Source organism: Bactrocera dorsalis, chromosome 1, assembly GCF_023373825.1.
Source record: "Bactrocera dorsalis isolate Fly_Bdor chromosome 1, ASM2337382v1, whole genome shotgun sequence".
In the NCBI taxonomy this organism is placed as follows: Eukaryota; Metazoa; Arthropoda; class Insecta; order Diptera; family Tephritidae; genus Bactrocera; species Bactrocera dorsalis.
Window position 1 is genome coordinate 98,831,912 of NC_064303.1, and position 27,806 is coordinate 98,859,717.

At 40.4% G+C, this 27,806-nt stretch overlaps 1 protein-coding gene across 2 annotated transcripts in view; it reads left to right on the top strand.

Annotated features, from left to right (window-relative positions):
• The window catches only part of LOC105227819 (sal-like protein 3), a 50,341-nt gene extending 47,485 nt beyond the window's left edge, over positions 1 to 2,856 (top strand). For both annotated transcript variants that reach the window (XM_049453666.1, XM_049453677.1), the window contains exon 7: positions 158 to 2,856. In XM_049453666.1, the coding sequence (XP_049309623.1) occupies positions 158 to 502 (345 nt within the window). In that variant the 3' untranslated portion in view covers positions 503 to 2,856. The remainder of the gene's footprint in view (positions 1 to 157) is intronic.
• Positions 2,857 to 27,806: the final 24,950 nt, after the last annotated feature.

Genomic DNA, 27,806 nt, shown 5'->3' on the forward strand with positions numbered 1-27,806 from the left:
GTAAGTACCGAGATTTTACTATATCTCTAAGTATATATATTGTAAATATATAAAACAGTCATGAAAAGAAAAGTAATACGAGTGAAAAATTAAAACCCTTAAGCCTAATTTCTTTCCATTAACTTATGCAAATATATTTGGTAACACCCCCATACAGCCTGGTGATCTAAGTCCTGGCGCATTTCCGAATCTAACACCACCACATTTTCCGAACGGCGCAAATGCTGGCAAATATCCACCCGGACTTTTAGGTTTGCCACCATTTCTTGCACCACCTTATAATTTCCCGGGCATGACAACGCAGTCACATGGCGATAATAGTAAATCCCCCACACCAACAAGAGATGACAACAGACATTTGGAGAGCCCTTCAGCGCCTTGGCATATGTTAGGGAAAATTAAAACAGAGAACAATCAAAATGACGAATTGTCAACAACGCCGACAAGTAGTTGTAATCAAATCGATGAGATGCACAACGAGGTGCAACATATAGTGGACTAAATGTGAAGATTTAGGCGTTCAAATTGTTAAGACGGAATGATAGGCTTTCTTATTCGTGAGCGTTAGTAGAGTTGTGGGTTGAAAAGTGATTGAATAAGACAAGAAAATGGCAAAGTCTCTTTCGGAATCGGTTCCTTCTGATCCTCAGCTAAGTCAAACTTCACCCTTGGATTCCAAAAAGAGATAATTTGACCATAGAGCAAAAGAATAAGTTTTAAAAAATTTTAACATACAACTTTATGAAGTTCTTCAGCGAGTAAACGTGGATCGTATTTTACAAAATCGCTGATATATTTAATATCCATCAGAAATACTGGATTCACCAAAGCAGAAAAATATTTGAGACTTGATTTCGTAAATGCGGGCAATCAAAAAGGAATGGTTGCATTATTGGATTTCCTTTCAAACAGCCTCTGTACCTGGCATCCGGTTGGAGTTTCAACCTTAGAGATGGACGAGGATAGGGCAATGACCTGTTAGAACTCCCACAACTAGGCAGAGGCTAGCTTTACTAAGTGGAAAGAGTTTACTTACGATATTGAGCCTAAAGGATCTTGTGACAGCACATAAACCGATGGTAGCCCAGTGGTAACCAAGTTCCTGCGAAGCCAAGCTATCCAGTAGCAGAACATAGGAAGAGGGTCGATCACTGACCTGTTGCCTTTCTAGTAATAGCGAAGCTCAGGTAACTATTCTTGCCAGATGATCAGCTTTACAGTTACGAGCGATTCTGTTGGTCTTCCATCTTATATAAAGTGACTCCATTCCATGCTTAGGCAATCTTTTGCCAGCCGTAAAGGCAGAGTGAGGGAGTTCAAGGTTAGTATCGCCGTTCTGCTAGCAGAGTGGATAGTCACTTCTCTAAAGGAGCCTGCATAATGGCAGCAGCTTCGGCTTAAAAATTCATAGAGATTTCCTGACAATACAACCTTTCATCAATCTTTGCTTCAAGCCATCCGTAAAGAAAGATTGCCTCTCCCCTCCAGCAGCTTCTACCCATCCACGAATCTAACGCAGTTAAGTGGCCGGTGACAAGTCGACAGAATTCGGTTTGGCGATTCCATTATCCAAAAGTTTCGGCCTAAAGTTAAAGCGTGCGAGGATTTCCGAATTCTAAGGCACGCGTTCCGGCGATATCTATGTGCACTATAAGCAGAATAACATCAGATGCCATGGTTGGAGTGGGAACTACTGCAGCCCACATGCTGATGAGCGCCGTAGAACGCTCTCTAGCCTCCTTACAAGTGTGGACTTTTCTAGGTCACGCCACCACACACAAAGACCCCATAATTCATAAAAGGTGGTGTCGTAAAGCTTGAGAAGTTCTCAAGTTGAGGATCTAAGGTATGAGACAATCAATACCTCTTGTCTTTAATGGAAGATTTCAATCTTGGACGAGCTTCTTCATCGCATTTGCATGCTGCAGGCTGTTGCTTCTCACTCGCGGCAGTGGTGACCCCGAGGTCTTGTACGAGTATCTCCTAGTAATTAAGACTTAATTGGGCCACTTTCCACCGACTAGGTAGTAATTGAAAGCTCAGTATATAGTATTGGACACAAAAACTTTTGAAAATGTTTATCGGATAACGACTTTAGAGTTTTGATGCCCTTTTTAACAAAAATACCCTGCTTAAGCCTTTTCAACCCACTCTCAACTAATCATTTATGAGGCATTTCAATGTCAAGCGAAAAATGTGAATGTAAAATTTATTTTTAACGAGTAGTTAAAGTGAAAACATGGTTTTTGTGGAGTACATATCGTAAAAAGGTAAAATTGCTTAATAATCAATGCTAAATTATGAACATATGAATATTGTAATTAAAACAAAATTAAACAAAAAACTCAATACTGAAAGTAATTTGTGGCTAAAAAGTTTCAGCATAAAATAAGGAAATACAATAAGAGCTTAGAATTTAAAGCGAGCGAATTAGTTTTAGGTTACAGGGGCAAGGAGAAACTAATTAAAAAATAATAATTTAATAAAGATTAGTATGAGACGCATGTATGCATTTAAGTGGCATTAACTTACTGTACAGTTAGCATGTAATAGGTATATATATAAAAGATTATTATAAAAAAGAATAAATACTTTAGTACTTAGCACTTAATTTATGTAGTCAAGATAGAAAGTGGCAATTATCAGCAACGATTTGTGGCTAAGCAAAAACATTAATGTTTAAGTCTAATACATACATACAAACAAACACACACTATGAATGTGAAAAACGCGTGCAATGCAATTTATAAATAGTATGTAATGTAAGAAAAATCAAGTGCGAAATATTAAAAAAAAATATTTAAAATAAAAATAAATTATTAATTTAAATTAATTTTTGTTTTTATTATTTTAATAATTTAGTGAGTTTTGTTCCCAAATTCAATATTATTTATTTTTAAAATTTTTTTAAATACAATTGCGTTTCTCTTTTCTTCTATATAATTTTCCATTATTATTTAATTTTTTTTTAGCTGTACCCTAAATGTAGGCAATAAAGTGCAAAATAATAAGAAAATACTCAAAAAGCCTATCATATATATTAGTTCGAGAGATTTATTCCATATGCTTGTTCCGAACAAAAATGAGAAAATTTATACAGACCACATTTCAGTAGGTTTCTTTTAGTTACACCCTAAATGTAGGCAACGAATTGCAAAATAACAAGATAGTATTCAATAACATGGTCTATAACCTGGTCCCTGTTATCAATATTTCTATGTGTCAGTCAATTGTTTTATTGCTTTTTAATCGTAAAGGACTTGGTCTGGATTTAGTGTCAGAATAATTCTAAATTTAAAATAACATGCATGAAACTAAATCTCTTTAATATATGACCGAGACTATCAACTATAGTAATCTGAAGGATGCATTACTACATAAGATCTGAGCACACTCCAACCCCTTGTTCGGAACAAAATAAAAGAAGAAATTAATACTGGTCGCTAAATGTAGGCAATAAACTGCAAAATACCAAGAAATTACTCTGAAACTTCGCCTACATCCTGGTCCCTATTATACATATTACCAGGCAATTTCCTTGATTCATTGGAAGGACCTTGACACTCTTCCCGACTAAATCCACAGCGGCCATATTTACGAACTGGACGAGGGAATACAGACACAGCCAATGGCATTAAATTTTTTGACTGTCAACAACCCTAGCAATTAGGTGTAACAATTAGCAGCCTGGACTTGTTAACTCCCCATACAACTGCGCTTACTGCCAAAGTACAGAGACACAACAAAATCAAGTTGTAAGCCGACAGCTCATGAACGAAGAACAAATAAACGTTGTTACATACAAGATAATCGAACGGCTGGTCATAAACCACGCTGCATCGATATGGTGGCCTGGATATAGAGAAATGCAGACAAAAAAGCCTCAAACGCGGTAAAATACTGAGCCTCGAATACAGAATGTTTCTTGATGTCTTATATAGTGAGGATTCCACCTTCCGTTCAAGGAACACAACAAGCTACTCTCCAAGCAGTTTCTGTAAGTTTAGTTTTTTTCGCAGAAATCATCACTACAGTCGTCTGCTCGAGACGCTTCCTAGAAATATCAGGAGATCATTCTTTGATTGTGTCGTTGGCATCTACATTGCTACCACACTTCAGGCGAAACAAACTTTAGACACCCACTGACCGTTATACATAGTGGAGCCATCAACACCTTCACCGACACCCTCTCAGTGAACGGCGAACTAGGAATTAAACCACCAACCATTTCAGACGAAAGGCTCGAGTTGCCGCGAGAATCTAGTATCTGCTCCTACATTCTGAATACAGTAGCAGGTTAACTCCTCCCTCCCCAGAATCACCTCTTTGCATGCCTAGCGCACCCCACTTATCCTAACGAAGTAAGGCCAAGAAGAAGAATAAGACGGGGAATTGTAGACGTTGCTCGATGAGAATGTGTGTCAAACGCAAGAAGAGGAAGGAACTTGGGTTCGTCATAACCTCGAAGCTCGGGGAGACGCGAAAAAATTTATCTGCTGTATGACAACACTCGGCGCCGTTAAAACATACTTGGAATGCTCAAAAGGAAAGTCCAATCCAGACCGCCATATTCTCCAGATATTGTACCGTGTTATTATTATTTGTTCCGCTAAATGAGACTTGGTCTGGCTCAAAAACAGTTTCACTCAGAAGACGACGTCAGAAAAATGGCAAAAATTGTCGCCTTGTCTGAAACTTCCTTTAGTATCGAACGGCTCGGAGAGGTCTTTCCCCAATCATGACGGAGCTCTTGGTGTTTCTCAACGTCAGTTTACATGGTTTACAGTTTTATACGTTAGTTTTGCGGGGATAAAAAAGTCAGGCTTAGCGGCAAAAATTTAGCTCCTTTTGAAAATAACGAAGACGTGGTGTGCGTCGATCCCCCTTTCACGGATCTTTTCCAAGATTTGGTGCATGGTGAATATATGGTAAGATTTTGATTTTTCAGGCCTAAAGCCACATAGATAAGGTCCAGTCAGTTTGTTGACAGGTGGGCTTTAATCTTTCACACAATACGCTCGATAGAACCTTATATGCGATGTTGACGAGGCTAATCCCACGGTAGTTGGCGTAGATTTTGGAGTCTTCCTTTTTGTGAATCGGGCATAGGACACTTAAATTCCAATCATCGGGCATGCTTTCGTCTGTCAGCATTCTACAATCCTTATCATTTCTTCGGCACCATGTTTGAATAGCTCGGCCGGCAATCCATCGGCCGCCGCCGCTTTGCTGTTCTTCAGGTGGGTTATCGCTATTCGAATATCTTCATGGTCGGGCAATGGAAATTCTGCTCCATCGTCATCGATTGGAGAGATTGGGTATTGGTAGCCATACAAACTAATCGATCAGAAACAGGTTAAAAATCTCGTCTGAATTCCTTTTATTATAAAAAAATTGCATCTGTGAAAGATATTGTAGCTACAGTGCAGGCGAGGTTAACTTTTTTTGTTTTAAAAAGTATAGCATTACATTTATTTATAACCATTTATTATTTTGGAAATATTTTATTTTTTATTTTTTAAATTAAAGAGAGTTAGAACGTTACTCTCTCTCTCTCTCTCACTTTCAAAACACACACACACATTGATATAGATATGAACACCCCTAGTATATGTATATTTAGAAACGAAACGCAAGTGCTGGATATAAATAAATCATAAAAATCTGTAAGTAAGTGGAACTTAAGCGAAACAATGAAGCGAGGAATGTGAATAAATAATAAAGAAATGATAATTTATTGTGCAAAATCAAACAATACGAATCCGAGTTTTAATCATAACTTAGTAGGCATGTGGGTCACTGAAGATTTCTACGTAATTAAGGCAAGACGGCGGGCATAAATCTTGCGGCTGAGACCGAAAAGAGATCGAAGCGAGTTCAATGGATTTATGAGTGGCATGCAGCAAGTGGGTAAGTACGCTTATGGCAGGCGATGTGTAATTTAATGAAGTATTTATATGCAGTAATTGAAGCTACATGCTGTAAGTGCCACATGTTGCAAGCCGTATATTTATGCATGCCGTTGTGACACAATTATAGCACAACAACGCATTCATATGCTTATGGTTGCGCCCCATTTGCAACGTAATGGATATTCCAAAAATTTCGTCTGCACTTTAGCGCGCGCCCATGGCGGCAACAGCACGCGCCCCAAGCGCCTACTTTACCAAGCGCGCGGCAAAGTTGGCGCGCACAGTGCTGAAGTTGGCACAGTTGGTTGCATTTGATGCATGGAAATGCAAATAAGCGCGCGCATGGTAGGAAAAATATATGTATGTATGAGTATTAATGTTTGTATGTGTGTGTGTGTAGCGGCATGCTGTTGCTCATACATCATCTTCAACAACTATTAAGCGCGGCATTCCAAACACTTCATAATGTAACAGCACTCAGGCCGCTTGCGGCCTCACCCCACCCTCTGAAGCGCACTAGGGTTGCAACGCCACACAATATACACACATATAAGTGTTGCATGTCGCATGTTGCAAGCTCGTCGGTAACTGCACTCAGCGTATTTGTTAAATATTTTACGCATTTGCCACCCAAAAATTGCGCCAACACATTGCCACAGCGCACAGTGCGCGCCCACCAGCTGGTCGCTCGCTCGCCTGCTTGCGGCACTTCATCATAACGGGCGGCAGTCAGTGTCGCGCCTGCTGCCGCAAAGCAGATGTGCTAAATGCCGCGGAATTTTATTTAATTTTATATTTATGTTTTTCTGTTTTTTGTTTGCGAAAATATTTGTCGCTTTTATTTTTGTGTTTGCGCGCTGTCACTGGCAGCCGAGTTTCCCTAGCAGCGAGCGTGCGCTGCGCGTACACCCCTCGGCGCTTCGTTTGCTATCTGCTGAGTGCTGGCTGTTGGCTGATCTCTGGGTGAGCGCGCTGAATAAATTATAATTTCTAGACCGAGACATCTTCATGTCTGCGTAAATTAAAAATGAAAAAAAAATTGAATTTTTTATTGTTTTTTGATTTTATGCTTTCCACTGGTTGCTGTCGTTGTTGTAATCTGTGTAAGCGGCAGTAAATACTTGAATTATTTGCCGGCACAGTCGGAAATTTAATTTGCATGCAAGTGTGAAATAAATTTGATAAATACTTGTTTGAATATATATACATACATACATATGTAGAGATATCCATGTATTTGTGTGTGCATGGGTGTATGGACCGTAGAAAGTGAAGCGAATTATTTAATTAAAATTTGATTTTATTTTTAATAGAATAATTGAAAGTCAAGAGTGGAACAAATACTTTAAGCAATCATAAAGGAACAGACAATCGAGAGGAATTTGAATTGTTAGGCTTATTTTAGGCAAAAAAAAAAAACACGGTTGGCGCCGAAGCTATAATAAACTTCATAGTTGAAGTTCTTAGATATATGAGCGGCCAGTTTGTATGCCAACTATATGCTATAGTCGTTCGATCTCTACAATGTCTTCGGAGATTGTAGAGTTAACATTAAAAAAAGTAGTCTGAGCCGTGGCTCAAGACGGTTTTTAGGGGATGCATGAAGTTCAGCTATGTGCCACACTCATAGATGGAGGCTATGGTAGTTTTCATACCAAAGGCAGTTAGAAGCAACCCAACCTACTCAAAGGAGTTTAAGGCGTAAAAGTTTAACATCTGAAAATCCTGCTGAAAACGCTAGAGAAAATCTTGGAAGCGCACATTAGGACTGCAGCACCTTCAAAAAGGTAGGCAGCACGCATCTTTGTATATGCGGAGTAGGCGGAGGAGTAAAGATTGCATTCAATACACTAGAATTTAATATCGGAAGGGCTCTTGAATATAAGGAAACCTCTCTTGGAGCGTTCCTGGACATTTCTGGAGCGTTCAACAACATCTCTACGGAATCTATTCTGAATACCACTATCTAGTAATTTGGTGTTGATGCTGCTACCAGTTTGGCAGACACCGACTACACGATCCCACTTTTCAACTGGGAAAGACTACGCTGTAAGCATCTGGGGTCCCAACGGTATGATACACCTCCTTCAGTATCGATAGCAAGGTCACAGAGTATATTAAAATTCGCGTTAAGCTCTAGCATCCTAAAGAATGCCTACTTTTCATCGATCTATGTAGTAACCGAACTCCATCTGGTATCGCAAAGGGCCAGACTAATTGGCCTCCTAAATTAACCTAACCTAACCTAAAAAAGTAGGAAATCTCGAAATGGATCACTCTTTATATGCTAAAGTTCGTGAGGTCGAAGTTGTCAAATAAAAAAGTTGTCCATACAAGAACTTGATTTTGATTGATAAGTTCGTAAAACAGCTTTATCTGGGAGCTTTATAGTGGTCCGATATCGGCGATTTCTCAGAATGGAAAGGACATGTACAAAATTTCAGATAGATATCTCAAAAACCGAGAGACAAGGGTCTTTGAGTACATACAGACAGACGGGCATGGTTAAATTGACGCGGCTCATTATGCTGACCTTTTATACATATATTTTATGAGGCCTCCGACGTTTCCTACTAGGCCTTTGTTGCTAGGACTTCGTGGAAACTTTAATATACCTTGTAAGGGCGCAAAAATACTGAAACGCATTTCATAAAGTCGAGACCTTGTAAATTCAAAGATGAATGAGTTTTGAAAGACGTGTGGACTTTCAGGGAGACTGTTTATAACTTATATTGGAGCAGCCTGCGCATTGAACAATGGAACTGGTTTGGCCCACATTCATTTATACAATAACGAATTTACTTACTGATTAAGTTAGGTTAGGTAAATAGATATTAGGCCACGATGTCCAATTTGGACTTCTATACACGATTATCCGTTGTGTTGCCCCCAAATTCCTAGGTATGGATCAAAAAGTCTGTCGCATTTCGATAAAACGCCTAGAGCCTGCCACAAGCCATCAAGCCGATTCGCAGGGTTCGTAAAAAGTATGGCAACCGAAATGCTTCAACCGTTGTCTGGCGAAAGCTGAAAAGTGGAGAAAAGAGTGGCCAGATGGTTCCATCTTATCTTTCTCATTGCAAATCGGACAAGTTTCGTCCTACAAAATCTTTAGCCTCAGCGTGCGAGTTTCAATGGCATAGTACCCAGCTAGAACGCCTATGATTGAGTGCATGACGTACACCTTGACTAGTTTTTAGCTCACAGTCTTCTAGCTCAAGGTCTGTATAGCAGCTCTTCTATAGGAATGGATGCATACCTTCCTACAAGAAGACGCACTTTGAAGAAATACGTTATATCTCGGTAGCTGCCACTTCTGCGTGAAAAACACTAACGTGTTTCTGCAGTCTGAAACAAGAGTTAATTGAGAGTTCCCGACAGAAGACTGCCCCTTCGATTCCTCTGTGAAAAAGCTCAGTGCGCCTCTTTTTCGTCAACTCTCCTCCACCCATATATATCTCGGAGGTATATGCGCGGAGACGATGCAGATAGGAGCAGGTTCTTCGGTGGAATGGTCCATGTTATCAGGATTGCAGTCAAAAGAGTACAAGAGGTCTGCAGTCCAAAATCTTTGTTCAATGGGAAAACCATAAACTTTTCCTCAGTTGAAAATATCTGGAATTTGTGCTTTACCGACGATGGTTCATTCCAAGCACGTGATACTAAAAGTCTAAGGTTTTATTGGGAAGTCCGTTGAAAATTCACATAGTACCGTACATTGCAGGAGTGTGATATTGCAGGTTCAGGTTAGAATATTGACGTAATAAATATACAGCGCTTGACATGTCAAATCTTAACTTTTAATGGCTGATAAAACCCCGCGCACACGGGTTATACACTTTTGACTAATGAAAGGTTGGAAATACATGCCAACTATCCTATTCTTTCTCATCAACGAGATATCATAAACGTAAGTGGTAAAAAATCCCTTCGGAGATAGTTCATTGTGTATATGTCCTGAAATTTCCATATCATATGGTATCGGAGGCTCTATGGAACTATTTCAGTGCCCCTCCAGGGCCACATATATTTGTGTCTCCAGAAAAACTTATCCTGCTACGATTATTAATACTAAAAAGTCCCTTTATAGACTACACCTCTCACGAAATACGCAGAAATACAATTACGAGAGAATCAAGAAAAAAGGAGAATTCCTCGAATTTGTCCATGAGTTATTAATAACGGCATATTAATAAATAGCAAGCGCAAGCATGGAAAAGCACTTAAAAAGCAACACAATGAGAGCAGTAGCAACACCCCCCTTATCATAACCTGCACGAGAAGCTCCACATATTAACGGCCCATAATGCGCCGCAAAATTTAACACGACGCATTTGGCTGAACACGTACGACAACAAAAAAAGTGCGAATCAGAAGAAACGAAATGCAAAATTAAGAAATAAATGTTGCAAATGCATATTACATGTCTGCCGTCGCTGCTGTGGCACATCTGTCTCATGATAATTTTCGATTTTCCACCGAGTTGCATTTTTCCCGAGAAAAATAATTTATTTCAACGTCATATTTCATAAGCGTGGAGAACACGGCAGCGAGGCGACCGAGCGAAGTGCAAATAAGTGGAAGGTAGCTGAGAGACAAGGGGCGGTAGAGGTGGGCGGCGCGGGGCAGACAAGCGAATATAGAGCAGATATGCGCTCATAATTGCTGCTTGTCATTGACATAGACGATTACGCAGACGGATGAGAAGGGAGGCGGACGACGTGGAGAGAGCCAAAGGAGCGCTACTTAGAGTCGGCCTCCTGGCGCGCGGTGACACCAGACACGTAACAAAGCGCGGCAAGTCAACGAGAAGGGTGAGCTGGTAGCGCGGATAGTTGGCCAGACGGGCCGACTGATGATGGTGGCAGCGCGTTGTGGCAGAAATTTATGCATAATTTTTTGCGGTTAGCATATTTGCTGGCGTATTGCTTCATACACGTTTCTAATATGTCGGAGCGCAGCCATTTGTTGCATTTAATACATGTGGCATGCAATTTGTTTGATCTTTATGACTAATTAACAGTCTGGCGGTGGTGATGGCAATGGCAAGGAGCTGACTTGCTGGCGGACTTTTCGCCGCAGTCAAAGAGGCGCGCAGAAAATCTAACGAAATGCGCTGTTGCAAGGTGTCAGGGGGAGACTGTGAGCTATGAATTATGAAAAGAATATGCAAAAATTAGCGCTTATGAAAATGGAAAATAAATGTAGGTGTATGTGTATGTGCAACTACCGCCAAGTGTTGCAACATGCCGCCTGTCTGCCACTTTTGGCACATTTGATGTATGCGCTGCGCTTTGATGTGGCAGCATGTGGCATAATTGGCTGCTTGGTGGCGCCTAGTTGTCTGTAATTGGGCGAAATTAATTTGGCATTCATTTGGAGTCTATGGTGTGTACAAAAAAAATGTTTTAATAAATATTTTTCATATTGAGAGGCTAAAGAGTGCGGCATTGCGTGTTTTCTGGCAGATGAAGTCATCTGTGGCATGCGGCATGGCGTATTTGCCGATAATTGTGTGAATGCAGCAAATACCATTTTGTGGCAAGCACACTTGCATCACATGTTGCATGTGTTGCACGTGTATTAGTTGTTTGTATGCAACACGGCTATTTGCAACAAAAGCGCGACAAATGAAATTTTATTGATATCACAAATTTTACACTAATTGCTGCAAGTTGCAAGTGGCAATATGTCGCGTTTTGTTTTTTTTTTTGCTTTTTTTTATAGCGTACGCTTACTATCTGATCAGCAAAGCATAGGAAAATAAAAAGTTTCGAGCAAACAATATTATGCTGCATGCAACATGGCAGCTAACTATGTACTTGCAACCTGTATATCACTGCGATCAATTTGGTCATAGTCACCAGCAGCACCTTGCCGCAGCGGCAGTACAGCGTGTTTGTCCTTTGCAGCCGCACCTACTAGGTGCAATCTTCCTTACATTGTTGCAAGTACACATATATACATATATATACATACATCGATGTACATAAGTATATGTTGCATCCACATATGCGTTATCCACCACCTTCGGCCGCTTGTCGTTTCAATTTTTGCCTCAATTACTCCGCTCGTTTGTTGCACAATTGGAATCTTCAATCAGCTTGCAACAACTATAACAATATGACACGCTTAGCCCTGGCACGGCCAAATAGTCAGTTAGTGGACCAGCAGCTTGCAAGATTCCTGCTTGCCTCCACTAGTTCAGAGTTGTCCTAGACATCACGTGTCGTCTACGCTTATTCGGCGCTACTTGCCACTTGCCTCATAGCCTACTACTCGCACTATATGCTACGCTGTTTTGGTCGGCATTATTATTTCCACTTTTACTTCGAGTACTACCAGTAGTTCGATGAATGCCTCATGTGTGTACGCTGTAAATGGAATATTCGTGTTAACCGTTATAGTTGCACGTATATTATTTGTTGTTTACGAGCATAACTGCTTGATGCTGGAGAGACAACGAAGCGAAGGAATTCGTGAGTAATACTATTTTATGAGCGAAATCAATTTAGAGTAGTGTCAAATTTTGATTTTATTGAGTCAAACATCTATCACTTTTATTCTCCAGTAACTTGGTGGTGTTTTGAGAAGCTCTATTACTCGAGATTGAAAGATGGAGCCATGTTCAGAAGTTCTCGCACAAGAAGATTCATTAAGCTACCTGACTGTCTCCGCATCGAAAAGCCATTAACCAGCTTGATCATGTGTGATAGATGGAAGACAGGGTTCCAGTGTTTTAGAGAGAGGCCGAAATGCATAAGTACGAAGAGCTTTAGAAGCTGGCGGACAGGGGTAATGATCGAAAATGCTACGAAAACTTAGTTCAAGTTGTGTTCGGCGTCCTGATTTGAAGTGAAAGTTTTCGCATTGAAAAAATTTGCAGAGTTCAGAACAAGTAATAGCCCGCAAATGTGTAGTCGGGAGAATATGACGGTTGTGCTAGCAAATCTCATTCAAGTTGCAAGAGCTTTCCGCTTTCAAGCTTTCATCAAACTTAAGCTCTCGCAATATCCTGGTTTCAACATCCCTTCACACCTTTTCTATTAATCAATTCTGGCATCTTCTGGTTAGGTGCATCACTCAATTTGTCTAGCTGACCACAATAGATTTCCGAATCAATCGTGGTATTGTCAGGCAAAAGCTCAAATTAAGCGATTCTTTTTAAACCCATCAAAAAGACAATATAACCCTTTTTCGAGACTGTCGGTCTTGAAAGCGGTGAACGAGGCCCTTGACATAGTTAACCGACAAGGGCTGGCTAGATCTTATCATCCGAATGAATGAAATCACCCCAGCTCTGACAGTAATCGAAGCAGTACCCGCCGGGGGGATAAAGAGGAAGAGAAAGACCTCTACTCCGTTGGAAACAACCGGTTGGGGCCTAGTTATACTAAGAATCTCCAATTGACGCCAAACTGCGAAAAGGAAGAGCAACTAGCGCGCTGTTATATAAGAAGCCAATGCAGAAGAAGAAAAACAGTACTACCTTATTTAAACCCAATCGCAGTCATTGATTTAAATTTCCAAAATCGTCCCAAATCAATAGACAAAGTGAAGAAAGAATGAACAAATATTGTAACCGTATGAATTTTTAAAAACTAAAACTAAATTTTTCCATGCTTATATTTACATTTACAGCGCTCCACCACAACTATTTGATTTTGGTCCCAGCCTGCTAACATACATATCTATTCATTTATGTATACGAGTATGTGGGTGCATATTTATTTGTATATAAGTTATAATGTGGCCTAAACAATATTCTGTGCCCCAGTGTGTGTACGAATACTGATGTGTAAACTCCGGCTGTGGCAAGCAATCGCACTCACAGTTGCAACTAGCAACCTGTAACAAGGCCACGCAAATAGATAAACTCATGCAAGTTAAAGATTTCGTTTGCCACACAAGAGAAAAAAATGAAGGAACTACAAAGAAATTGTTGCCTACAGAAGCATGGTATAAACGACACTACAGTTGCGAGCAGAAAATGTATTCATGCTCAGTTCTGATGTTAGGTGAATATAAAAACCGACTACAAACAGGCAATTCTTGGATAATTCTTATACCAGGCGTGTCATGTGAACCATGACCATTTTAAATTTACGTTACCCTTTCCGATTTACCTCAGGTTAGGAGGATCTTGCGACTGCCCAGACGGTAGTAGCTGATCAATGCTTACTAAGCTGGTCTGAAGCCTGAACTCTTACGGAAGCTACATACGTCTGTTTGAACGACGCTACTGCGGCCTAAACTGGAGTTTCAGTTCCGACAGTGTACTCCTCTACCAACCCTCTCGCAAGTTTTAATCCGTTAGTAAAAAAAACTCTCAGCCTGCTCCTCTAGGTAGTCCTCCCCTTCCAGAATTTTCTACGATATTTCATCTCAGATTCTCCATATCCCTTAATTTCATCAGGGACCCACTTTGTAAGAAGTAGTCTCGAACCCAGCCACTTATTCTACTAGCTTAAGCTTCTATCCTTTCAAATCATTTCTGCGCTATCATAACCGTATATCAGAATAATAATAATTCTAATCAAGCTCGAGATATTTAAGACCTCAGACTGACTGACTTTCTTCAGTAACATAAATGATCAGGGTATCGAGCTAAGTCGATTTAGACAAGTCTATCTGTCTGTTATTTGTTCCTCCATCCGTCTGGATATGTCGTAGTCTCTCAGTTTTTGAGATATCGTGAACGGTTGATATCTGGCAACTACAGCAAATAACTGTCAATCAAAATCGAGTTCTTGTTAGGAACCTTTTGTATTTGCGAACCGTCTCGATACCACCGAAGTTAACGTTTTATCTTGTTGTGATGCTATTTTTCCGCCCACAAGTGTACCTAATACCATACCACGCACATACTACTTGCAAACCGAACTCATATGCCCACCAGTAACCGCACTTCATACACAAGGAGAGCTGTGTGCGGCCAGTTTGCTAGTTTTGCCACAATTTCTCAAACACGAAGGTCGTCTCCAACGAAATCTAGCAGTAGAAGCGCCAAGTATAGAAAAAAATACAAGAAACTACCCAACAGTGGCACGCTGCATTTTGTTTGAGGCTGTGTGGCACGACTGCAAGCACTTGCCACATGCGAATGGGCAGCTGATAAGGTCACTAACAAATTCTTAACATGTCTTAATTCGGCAATCAAATGCAGGTATGAAGCTGAAGCATGGAACTTTAGAGATACAGAGAGAAGCGAAGAAAAAGAGGCAGAGGCAGAAGTATTAAGAAAAGTGAAAATAATAAAGAGGAAGTAAAGCATGTATGTATATAGGCAGCTGCTCTGAGATAATAGCCACCCACTCAACTTTGCGCAATTACTTTCCAATCAACTTAACACCAGCAAAACAACAACAACACCAATAGCAAAAGCATAACGGTAAATAACTTCATTCATAACCTTAAGCCAGCGAGTCTCAAAGGATAATAACTTGCCGCATGGACATAACTTTCTGAGTAAAGATTTCTCGTAGACCGCGCGTAAGCTACCACGCGAGGTCACCGAGTCCAAGGAGGCTCATAATTTCGATGCACACATATAAATGTACCAAAGGCCAGCAGCTGGCGCTTATAAATAAGCAAACAATAAACTCACGCATAAATCCCAATTTCATATCATATTCCAATCAGCAAGGCTCATAAAACCGGCTGGTCAGCGGAGCAAGGGGCTACAGCAGTGCTTACAACAAATTGTTGCAACAATAAGCAATTTTTTTTGGGCAGACAAACAAAAAGTTCTTATGCTTTATGGTATGTAGGTGTGCTGCCATCGAAAAAAAACAACAGAAACAAATAATAGAAAATACAAAAACAACAACAAAAATCTACCTTAACCTACGCAAGCAATCCCCAGGAGCTGGAGCTGAACTAAATTGCGCTCAATAACTTTTATAACTATTGATATTTTTATCAGCAAAATTGAAGGTAGCAAGTGAAGTACCGTTATACAATATGTAGTTGTATGTGTTGCCTCTGAAATATTGCGCTTTGTGCCACCCCAGGGAGTTGGTAGGTCGATTGATATTACTTCGCAGGCGAGCATCGTGCGGAAAAGGTCAATAATATTGGTTTGTTGTTGGAAAAGCGTGCAAAATTTGTTGTAATTTTTTTCATATTTCGCTTCAACATTTCATACTTGCAAGGACCCCAGGATGCTATGCATTGGTGTTGAGCACTTGTAGTGCAAAAACAATTGCAGAAGCGAGCTTTTTGTCTTTCTTTCTACGCTTGCTATATTTTGCTCGCTCGATTTTTTCCAAAGCAGCGCCGCAACGCTGACCATTTGCGGCTGGTAAATCAAACAATTACTCCTCAGGGTCGCAAATATTCCGGCAGCTTTGCATATGGCAAAAGGGGTGGTCGGTGTTTGTATACACTTGGACAAGCATCCTTTTGAGGGTCATGCTTGAAGATTTTCCTTTTTCGCACTATCGTCACATATGGCTTGGATGCGGGCATGCATATTCTGATAACTACATTTTGTCCATAATTTCAGTTTTATCTCTTGTACTGACATCTTCATTACGCGTCGAAAATCGAATATGCATAAAATTAGTGCCAAGTATGTGGGAGAGTTGATATGATACGTAAAGGGCATACATCCCAAGTTGATAATAAAAATCAGTAGCTGACAAGCAAATAATTTGGTAAAAAGGATATTTTTATAGGCGACAAGCTATAAGGGGAAATATTATATTTTAAGAATGTTGGGCAATGGTAAGTGTATGTAAAAGGAAAGAAAATTGTGTTTGGCTACTTAAAATTTCTTGAAAGATGTAAAAGTTTTTAGCGAAAATTATAGATTTTATATTGCTAGGAAAAAAATATTACATTTTATTTGAAGCAATAGTGCCTAGAGGAACATTTTAGATCTTGGAGCACTAGCGATATAGAATGTACCACAAAGCTACTTTCAGGTGGTGTTGATGGTGGACAGACCAAAAAGCTTCTACTTTTAGGTAAATTAGTGCTTAGTATTATTGTAGGCGTGATCACATATCATCTACCCTTAAGATCCCATCTTTAGAATATTGTGGAAAAGTGGATTCTGCAGAATGCAGAGCAACGCGGAGGATGATAAGAAGCTGAAACAATATCTTTGCGAATATGCAGGCTTCAGCCGAATGAGACGAAGTATATACCACAGCTCCCAATGCTCCATTTTTTTTTATCAAATCTGCTTAGTTGTTGAATAAGACTTAATTTGGTTACCACCGGGAACACAATGGGCTGAATATGGTCCAAGGGCCCCCTACGGTCTGGCGCATCTACGCCGCCTTTTTTAACCAACCATTATTTGAAGAAAACTATATAAGGGCATCGGATAAGAGACCCCCATTTTGATGACGAGCACTGCAAACATGTCCGATTGCTTAATTGGGAAGGTGTCGTTTTGTTTATGTCCTCCTTAGATTAAAGGCTACCATCACCGCCGTCCAAGAAATGCAATGGACGATAAATTCCAAACGACTTCGCTGGGACCCGTAATATGATTATCTGTAGTACCAAATTTCAGCATAAAAAATTTCATCAAGCTAACCGACTGTCTTCGGATTGAAAAGCCGCCAACCTGATCGATCATGAAGAAGTTCGAGTGCAATTACTCTTCTGAAGAACGGATCGATGGATTCCTGTCCGAGCTATTCAAATAAGGCGGTGATGAACTTATAAGGAGCATGCTTCAGGACGAAAAGGAGCAGCCTTTATGCCGCTATATCTGAATATGGTATGGTTGAGCAATACCAAAAGCTCCATCAGGATGGGGAAGGGTCTCTCCGAGCTGTTCAATACCAAACGAGGTTTCAGTCAAGGCGACTCCATATCGTGCGACTTTTTTGCAAGGTCTTTTCGGCTCAGGGTAAATCGTAGGAGGTCTAGGGAGCTCTTCACGCTCAGTCCTAACTGGATACTATTCAATCGGAATTCATGCGATAAGATTGTACTTCTTACCGCATGACAGCTCTATCAGCTGTTTGAAAGAATATGAGTAAGAATCAGTAACTGTAGCCATTTTTCGTCAGTTCGTCAACAAATACACGAAGGCTTTTAAGCTCAACTCCTCCTGTCTGCATTCCCGCTCACAGGAACTTTTTCTGCAATGAAAAAGTAGACAAGTTGGCGAAGTCAGGAGCAGAGGGGCAGAGTTATTACCATACTCGCTAGGAACGCTCAAGAGGGAGCTAAATCAGCAATTTGAACATACATATGTACATCAGATCCATCTATGAGAATAGTTCGAACAACAAAACCAAATGAAAGATAGCGAAACAGATATGGTCAAAATATGACAAGGCAAGAACTTGAGACTGATTAAATATGTTCAGGGAATGTATGTATAGACTCACAGCTAGCATAACTTGACATTGGGTATTTGGAAAACAAACTTTGCAGAAAGTGCAAGCTCGAAAGGATTCAGGAAACGGTTCTACACTTCCTCTGCGAGTGCCCAGCTCTTTATTACACCGAGGTAGATCTCTTGGAATCCAACAGTTACGGAACCTTGAATATCTATCTACAAAAAATCTAACGGAGATAAGTGGTTTCATTGAGGAACCAAATAGTTTGAAGATAACAATGAAACGTGATAGCAATATATAAAGACCATTCTTACCATAGTGTTACTAAAATGCGCTAATTGAGTGGTTACACTCCTTACCTACCTGCCAATATAAGGTATAGGACCAATATAGTTTCTTTTCTGTATTCTAATAGGATTAGTTGATATTCCTCTAAGGATTTGTTAACATTTTAATTTTTCGTTATATACATTCTGGTTGTCAAAAAATTCTTGCGGTATTTTCGCTAGTTGGCGCCGAAAGCGCGTAGTTCTAGTTTTATTCGTCGCATCGGGTCATGCTATACGAGTACCTTTTTGGAAAGCTCATTTCACGCGCTAACACGTGTTTGATTCATTGTCGTTTCTTTTAAGTCGTTCGTGAGTTATAGCGTCGCAAACATGGAGCAAAATAAAGAGAAAATACGGCATATTTTACAGTACTACTACGATAAAGGCAGAAATGCATCTCAAGCCGCCAATAAAATTTGAGCAAATTTTGCGATAAAATCGCTGAATTGGTCGAAAGAGACCGGCATAGTAGTCATCAAAATGTTATATTTACCATTTGAAGATGCTTGGTGTCACTAAGGAGCTCGATGTATGGGTGCCACACGAATTGATTCAATAAAAATACCGCAAGACTTTTTTGATAGCCCAATATTTTCCTCTTTACCTAAATCGTTTCTAAATTGCTTCAAAGTGACGTCCCGATACAGCTAATCAAGATTAATCTACGAGTATGTTCAAATATTTACAATTCGGTTTCCAATTCTTTCAAACCAAATACCCCTTCCCCAGAGTAAAATAAAGACAACACTTTTATTTACAACAACAAATATGTAGAACAGTCTACTTCAAACTACATTTGAAGTTCCCTTTGAATACTTTCAGTAGAAGAAAGAAAAATCCGCAGTCAAAAGGCAATACAGCTCATCATTTATGACAAGCTACGTCAGCGCTGTCAGTCGGTGCTGCGGTGAGCAGCTCATTAAATATTTCCCAAGCATAAGCATGAAATATCTTTGTGGTAATTATTTGTGGCAAGCAGCCACGACCCACCAACCAACCCAACCAAGCAGCCAAGAGCCGCAAACCGCCAGCTAAAGTGCGAAATAGAGCAACTCAAGTGAGTGGCGGCGCGGCGTGGCAAGCATTCAACACTTTGTCAGCTGGTCATAGAGACGGCAATGGATACACCAAAGCATGGCAAGTGGGGAAACAAAACTTTGGTATACACAAAGCGACTGTCTGCGAGTTGTAGCGCATTCATCATCGCGGCGCATAGCCTAATCTCTCCAGACCATTTTGACAACTTATCATTTAAATGCAACAAATTTCACTATTTCTCTGTCATAACGCGGCGCAGATGAGCCAACGAGTGCCAGTAATACCAAGTATATACGATTACCAGCGAGTGTCTGCCCAAGTGCTGCATGCCACACGCAAAGGTGGCACGGCATGACAGCAACTTAGACGCGCGTTGTTTGGAGTTCCCTTCTACTGTTGTTTTTGGTTGTTGAGAGTTTGGTTATTAGACCAAATATGTAGGCATGTATGCGTCTAGTGAATGCTAACAGCATTTATCACATGCCACAAGTTACTCATCTGTTGTGGTAAATGTCTATGCAGTTCTAGGCAGTGGCAGCATAGTTCGTTCTGCATGTTGCATGCCACCGCCAGCCGATGTGCGCCGCTGATCGTCTCGCAATGCGCACAGACGACAAGTGTATTTATGTTATGATCTCAATTAATAACATTAAGTGGCAGGTTGTTGATAGTTCTTGCCACTTCAAGTTGCGCGCTTTTGTCTATGTAATACGCAGTGCTGGCCTTGTTGTTGTATTCGGTTTTGTTGTCGAAGAAAACCCAAACATTATTGTGAATATGAAAATTGTATTTCAACAGCTTAATTAGGCGCCGAATGCCGCGCTGTTTCCTAATCGGTGGCATGAGCGAAAGTAAAAACGAAAATAGTTCGGTTGGATGGAATTTACGATTTTAATCATGTTTATTGCAGCATTAAAATATCGTAAATATATATTTGCTTTCGACTTTGTTTGTACACATACTATATATTAGGGTGGGTCAAAAGACAGAAATTTTTTTCCTCTTGATTCTCTGGAAAATTGGTTCTTAAGGGTTTCTAACATTATCGAAAATCCTTTTTTTCAGCATACCAAGCGAAATAAAGCAATATTCACTTTTTTTAATCCACCCTAATGCACATGTATTTATTTATATTAGGCCTAGTTCTGAAAAGCATATAGCCGAAAGCATCGAAAAAATAATGGAAATCACCGACCATCACGTAAGCACTGTTTGTATTGTTTCAGTGGTTTGGCATTGTATAAAAAACCATTTAAAACCGTTAAAGAAGGCTGCCTACAAAAAGAAGCTCAAGGTATGGGTGCCACCTACGTTACTACAATAGAAACGATGAACAGATGTCATTCGATGTTTTTTTATTATAAAATGTGGAGTTCATAAGCCTTTCCTCTACGGCCCATCCTCAATTCGGATTTGTACTGTCAAGAGCTAGACCACCTGAAGAAAGCTTTCGCCCAGAAGAGGCCAATAGGAAACGAATTGTATTACATCGATAGCGACTCGTCAGAAGCTCCTAAAGTATATTTGGCAGGTTCTTTTGCTCTCAGCTTATGATCCAAACCTCGAACCAAGCGACTTCTACTTATTCTTTTCTACGGCAAATGGTATTGCTAATGAAAAACTCATCAACAGCGACTATTACATAGCGTTATTGGGCTGTTTGAAGGACGAAATCGCTGAAAACTGCCGCAAGATATGTTATGGGCAACGAATTGCTCCCGCATCCACTGCAATCTCTAAATCTGGCTTCCACCGACTATTACCAGCTCTCAGATCTCAAAAGAATGCTCGCTGCGAAGAAATTTTCGTCGAATGAAGAGGGGATCGCCAAACCCGAATCCTGTTTGAAAGTAAAGGAGAAATTGTACTGCAAAAATGGTTTCGAAAAGTTGGAAAGGTGGTCGTATCATTAGCAGAATGTGTCTTGCTAAAAGAACTTTCGTTTTTGGGAATATAGTAGCTTGACAATCGCGGTTTTCAGCGAATAAGGTTATTGCGAGACTAAAACTACAACTTTTAACAATCTATCTATGTTATTATATAATGTCTGCCAATTTGGTTCTATGGTTTCGGAGTCTGTTATCAGCCAATCCAGTCTATCGGATGTCTATCAGATAAAATATTATGGGCGTTAGATCGAATGAGAAGAATATCTTAGAAGCTTCCGAGGCCTGTAACCATACCTGTTATTATGGAGAGTTGTTCTTTTGAAAATATTATTATTGCGTATGCTATGTCGATAATTCCCTAATAGTGGCAGATGAAACTCCCGGAACCTCCTTCAAAGGACAAAACTATAACCAGTTACAGTGGACAAAATCATATCGATTCTAAGCGTATAGGCGTATATAATGTGTCATACCTTCACATTTTCTGATGGAGGTCCAAAATTAGGTTGAGTAAATAGGCTGACTTGTCGTAGGATAGCTAGAGTCCCTTGACCGTTGTGATGGCCAAAACACCTGCATGTCGACAAAACGCCTAAAGAAGGCCACTTATTGAGGCGTTCCAATCTTGGCCAGTCGACTTTCACAACTCCACAAGTTACTGGCCGACGCTTGTTCAGCGAAGCCTATACATCCACCACCTGAACGCGCGAAGACTGGGAAACTCATCTTAATGAAATTTCGGTTAGGGTGCCTTTTCTTGTAAGCCCCCAAAAGCACGAAAAAGGGGAGCAGCTCGCCTTGACGGAATTCCCGTCTTAGTGGAATTCGTAAAAGGATGCCTTCTCTTGACACTCAGACAAGTATAATATGGAAGTAGCTTATTCCACTTAGCTACTGATAGTGAAGTTATACTCTCCTTGACTAGTTTTGAGGTCAATGTCAGCGATCTCAAGGCCTGATTACCGAGTTTGCTATCGGAGTGGATGCATACATCCAATAAAAAAAACCGCACTTCGTGGAAATACGTCTGATGATGCCTTGATGACAGCCACTTTTGCTTGAAGGACACTACAGTGGTCTGGCAGTCTGAGTCAAGATTTTATTGAGAGCCCCGATATGAGAGGAATCTTCTCCAACCTTCACCTTCAGCTTCGATCCATTCGCTTAATCATCTCATACCCAAATAACTCCGGAAGTATTATTCAGCAGAGTTGACAGTCAAAGTTGTATGACAGTATGTGAGGTGGAAACATCAATGCTCTTCATTGTCCAGCTTTTGAAAAACTGAGGTTGAACTATCCCGGTAGTATTACATGCGGGAAACCAGGAGACATATCCGAAGCTTACATTATTCGCCTCTCCAAGTAAGATCCCTGTTAGGAACGACCGTTGAAATTAATCTAACCTAACATATGTTCAGCAGAGTTTATCGTAAAATTGTTGAGCTCTCAGGAAAATCGAATTCTACGCGTACTATATCTAAGGATGCACCTGCACTGTATATCGAGCCCGTAGACCATTTCTGCCAAAGCAGCCGTAGACCATTGCATGTATGTTTACGAAGCTTATTAATACACATTAGGATGCGCTTCGGTTGAAAGCTAATCAGCTCCGACCGCGCTTTGTACCTTTATGTCATACAGTTAGCTTTGTAGCGAATTTGATAAGCGGATGAGCATGTCGCGCTGCGGTTGGCGTGTGTCATCTAAGCAACAAACCGAGAAAAAACACCGCACAATGCCACAAGTGGAGCATCTTGTCAAGGCTGCAGAGATGTTACGATGTAATTGTACGAGTATATCGGCCGACAATCGATGCGCAAGATCAATTTAGTATTTGAGAACACAGTTCATTGCGTAGCGCAACGAAACTAATATGGATTGTTAAGCGATTGCAGAAATTGCTGGTTTTATTTACTCAATATGCAAAACTGCTTTCGTTTTATCGCATACGGCGATCGTCAGCCGAGATCATGTGATCAATAAAGGAAGCTACAAGCAAAGTAAAGCGAATGAATGAATGTTTAAATGACAACAAATGATGCGCAGATAATGATGTTGCTGCGACCGCTGATGATCGCCGCAGTTTATTGTAGCCGATCAGCTATTGTGTTGCGAGCGATGATCGCGTCGGCAACTTGTTGCTGCTGCAACATACATATTACGTTTAATATTTTTTCAAGTCGTTTGAGTAGAGTTGAGTTGAGATGACTTGAGTTGGGTTGACCGAAGTTCGGCGGTAGTTGACGCAGCTGTCAGTCCGATGCCCATCAAATTATAATAAAAAAGCGTTATTGTTGCGGTTGTGGCAAGTAGAATGCAAGCAACATTTGAATCCCATAACTTGGCGGCCAGCAACATTGGTTCAGCTACCGATATACAAATCTCTGTCGAGGTAAGTATGATTCTTTTATATAATAAAAAAAGGTCGCTTTCAGACTCCTTTATTTACTTTTTATATTCGCCGTTTTCCACTCATTTTTTCCTCGCAGACACAGGTTGTTGCTATTTTCTTCTGTTCGTTTATGGCGACCGTTTCGTTGTATTGGCTATCTGCATGCAGTCTCTCCTCACTGCTCATTTTACTTGCTCTTGTTGCCCCAAGCTCGGCTCGCCTCGCTCAGCTCGTTCCGCTCACCCAGCCTGCCTGCCTACCTGCCACCGTACCTGCCAATATCCGGCGTAATTTATTGGCTTAATTTAATTTGAATTGAATTGAGCTGTGCAGGTTGACTTCTAGACAACAGTACGAGTGTAAGTTTGCATGCTCTGAGGCTAGTTAGCCAGTTAGCCATGCAATTGTGCGCATGCTCAGCAGCCGCCACAACTACGTCGGGTATAACGACAGCGTGTTGCTTATCGCTGCAACGATCGGCTGTGTGATTTAGTTGTGGCGGTTTGGTGGACTTGTTCACCACCAGCTTATTGGATGACCTTGCCAAAATTGTCAATAACAAGCAATTGTATTTTACTCCAATATTGGCGGGTTAATAATTTGATGGTTTCCATGGCGAAGTAGTATTTCCTGATTTTCCGGGAAAAAAAGGAGCAAAAAAACAAAACTTCTGGCTCTAAGTCAGTCTTCCATCTTCAATCTGTTGATAAGACCAAATATCCAAGGCTCCCATAAAGAATAAGGAATAAGGAATAAGGAAGGCTCCCATTTTGATAAGCTCAGGTATCAAGTCTTATCCTTGGCTGAACGCTTTCATGGAAGTCAAATATTGAGGCATCGTTTGCCTTATTTTGCTATTTAGTCTTTATAAAACCGCAGTCAAGCCGATAATCTTCTATCTGTATTCGCCCGGAGGAGGGCGCTCGAAAAGGATATGCTCGCTAAGCAGCTTGATTGTTTCCAAAGAGCACTTAATATTCTACACAAAGCAGCGATGGATACTGTCGATAGGCTGCGAAAGTCGCTCTAGGACTCAGAGAACTTGGATAAATCATCCAAACAAGATTCCCCTGAAATTCTACTCTCCCTCAATTAAAAATTTGGACTACTGCGTCGCAGAGGCTAAGCTGCTGTTTCTCCGCTCAAATACCGACAAGGGATATGTGAACCGGGAGAAGTCGCTGGAGAAGAGGCAGAGGGCAGATTGGAGTAGGAGTTTTCTGTAACAATCTCTCCGTCAACCATTGCTTTAGGTTACCGGACCACTGCAGAGTTTTTCAGACTGAAGTGACTGTTATTAAGGTGGCTGTAGAAGTATTACTATGGAATTTTGGTCCTTTCAGGGAGATGAGCATTGACTCCGATGGCAATACAAAGGTAGTCAAAGATTGTCTGTTGTTCTCATTAGAACTGGCATCGAGGTATTTCGTCATCAGACTCGTTTGGGTGCCTGGTCATAGCGGAATCGTTGGCAACTGCAAAGCCGACGAGCTAGCCAGAGACGACATCTTTTTAGCACTGGACCTTTGGAGCTTATGTCTAACACCCTGCTCTTGTGGGACTTCACGATCCTTTTGGCTTATAGCAGAACGCAGGAGATCTTCTGAACTACTTGTCATTAGCAAAATACATTTTAAGGCACTAGGGTTCTTACAGGACATTGCGTAACAGCCATTCATGCAGAAAGGCTACAAATCTTAACGGACGCAACTTTTATGGATGAGGGGAAGCGAAAACAACCAAGCACTTTCTTCTCCATTGTCCAGCTTTTGGGAGACTGAGGTGGAACCATCTCGGTAGTTATACCTTTGGCGAACCAGGAGATAAATCCGAAACTAACATTACTCTTTTTTGTCCAATAAGATCCCTGTTATGAAGAACCGTTTAGCTAATCTTACCTAGCTTAAATTCCTGATGTAAGGAATAATATTTCATATTCATTACTCCAAAGGAACTAATTATAATATAAGTTTCCGGCAGTTCGAATGCGGACCCCAAATTCTCTTCTAGAATCCGCCGATTATACTAGAAAAGTGGAACCTCATTTGTTTTGGAAAAATAAGTAATAAGACAAATTTCCTTTGGATCATTTTATGGAGAATTTACCACAGTATGGAAGAGGAATGTCAGCTACATCATTCCTCTCTCTTTCTCTTCTGCCGTAAAAATTATACAAATTATATTTTACTTAACGCGCGCTTATTCGCGAATAACAGTCATAAATATAAGCATATACTAGATACTAACAACACGAATACATATATACGCCTTCAACTGAACGTCTTGGTATTTTCCACCATTTATACTACTTGCGCACACCCGGCAAAACTGCTCAGCGAATAACGCATAAAATGAGTTTCATTATTATTTTGACGACGTGAGCGCGCATGAAAATTATTGAATTTGTATCCGGCAGCCGATATGACGGTGCCAGTACACCCAGCTGCAGCGCGCCGCACCGCCTTGCCTTGCCTTGGAGCATCTCCGTTGGGGCGGTCGTTCGAAGCTTTAAACGTTCGCTGATTGGAGCATGACAGCGGCAACAACAACAAAATGGGAATTTAAGTTCACGAACAGTGAAGGCAACAAATGATACAGCAGCAAAGGCAACAACAACAATACCAACAAATATAATAAGGTTGAAAAATAATAAAATGGAAAAAATAAACAACAACAACATTCAAAATGAAATCATAAAAAGCAAGCATTTTTTAAACATATACACAAGCTTATATACATACATATGTGTATGTAAGTGTGTATATGTAAAGGCAAAATGTATCTCTTGCAGATGTTATGAAAGCAACGCTCAACTAACGGAAGGAGGAGCTGCTACATTGCTTGGGAGTCAAGGCTCTTATTTGTTCGCATGTATCTATGTATGTACGTATAGTATGTATACATGTATTGGTATAAATTTATCCATATAATTTTCTACGAGTCTTCAAGTACATAAATATGTACAATTCGTTACAAAAACAATTTTTTCCTTAAAGCTTTGACAAGCTGCTTGCGGAAGCCATCAATCGATGTATCGAATAACTTTGCGTTGAAGTCTGCAACCGATTCATAAGCTTTGCAGCATTTTAAATTGTATTATCTGCGTACGTATGGTATAACACCTGTTTCGGAGGATTTAAAGCAAGAATAAAATATTACTGTTTTAGCTTTTTAATTCTATATTTCTATAATAATTGTAATAAATGCATTGGGTTTTGGGAACATAGTCTCTTAATAGGTTATATCCATTTGTGAATTTCGAATATTCGAATATAATTACTTAGGCTCGAATGTTCATAGGTACCAAAAATAATTATCGATGACAGTAAGGTCAAGTTGTTCCAGACAACAGACACTCTAAATGCACGAATATTTGGGTATGAGAAAGCTCTGTGCAGAGTGGGTGCCACACGAATTCACTTTTGACTAAAAACAACGACAATATTATGATTCGGAGCAGAGTTTGGAGTTGTTCAAGCGTAATAAACCCGATTTTTTGGCCGATATGTGATAGTGTATGAAAAACGGCTCCATTATTTCACTCCGAAGTCCATTCGACAGTCATCCGGTCGAACTGCATACGATGAACTCGCTTCAAAGCGTGGAAAACGCAACAGTCGATTGTCAAGTTTATGGCGTCTGTAGTTTGGGATGTGAATGGAAGGACCATTTGAAGAACGAAATTGGCCGCATTTGAAAAAAAAAAGAATGTTCTGCTTCATCAAGCCAAAGCATCGTGTCAGCAGTCAATGAAAACGATGGCAAAATACCATGAATAGGGCTTCGAATTGCTTCCGCATCCACCGTATTTTACAGATATTGCCCTCAGCGACTATTTCCCGTTCTCAGATCTCAATCAATTTCTGGGAAGAAATTTTCATCGAATGAAGAGGTTATCACAAAAACTGGGACCTATTTTGAAGGAGAAATCGGACT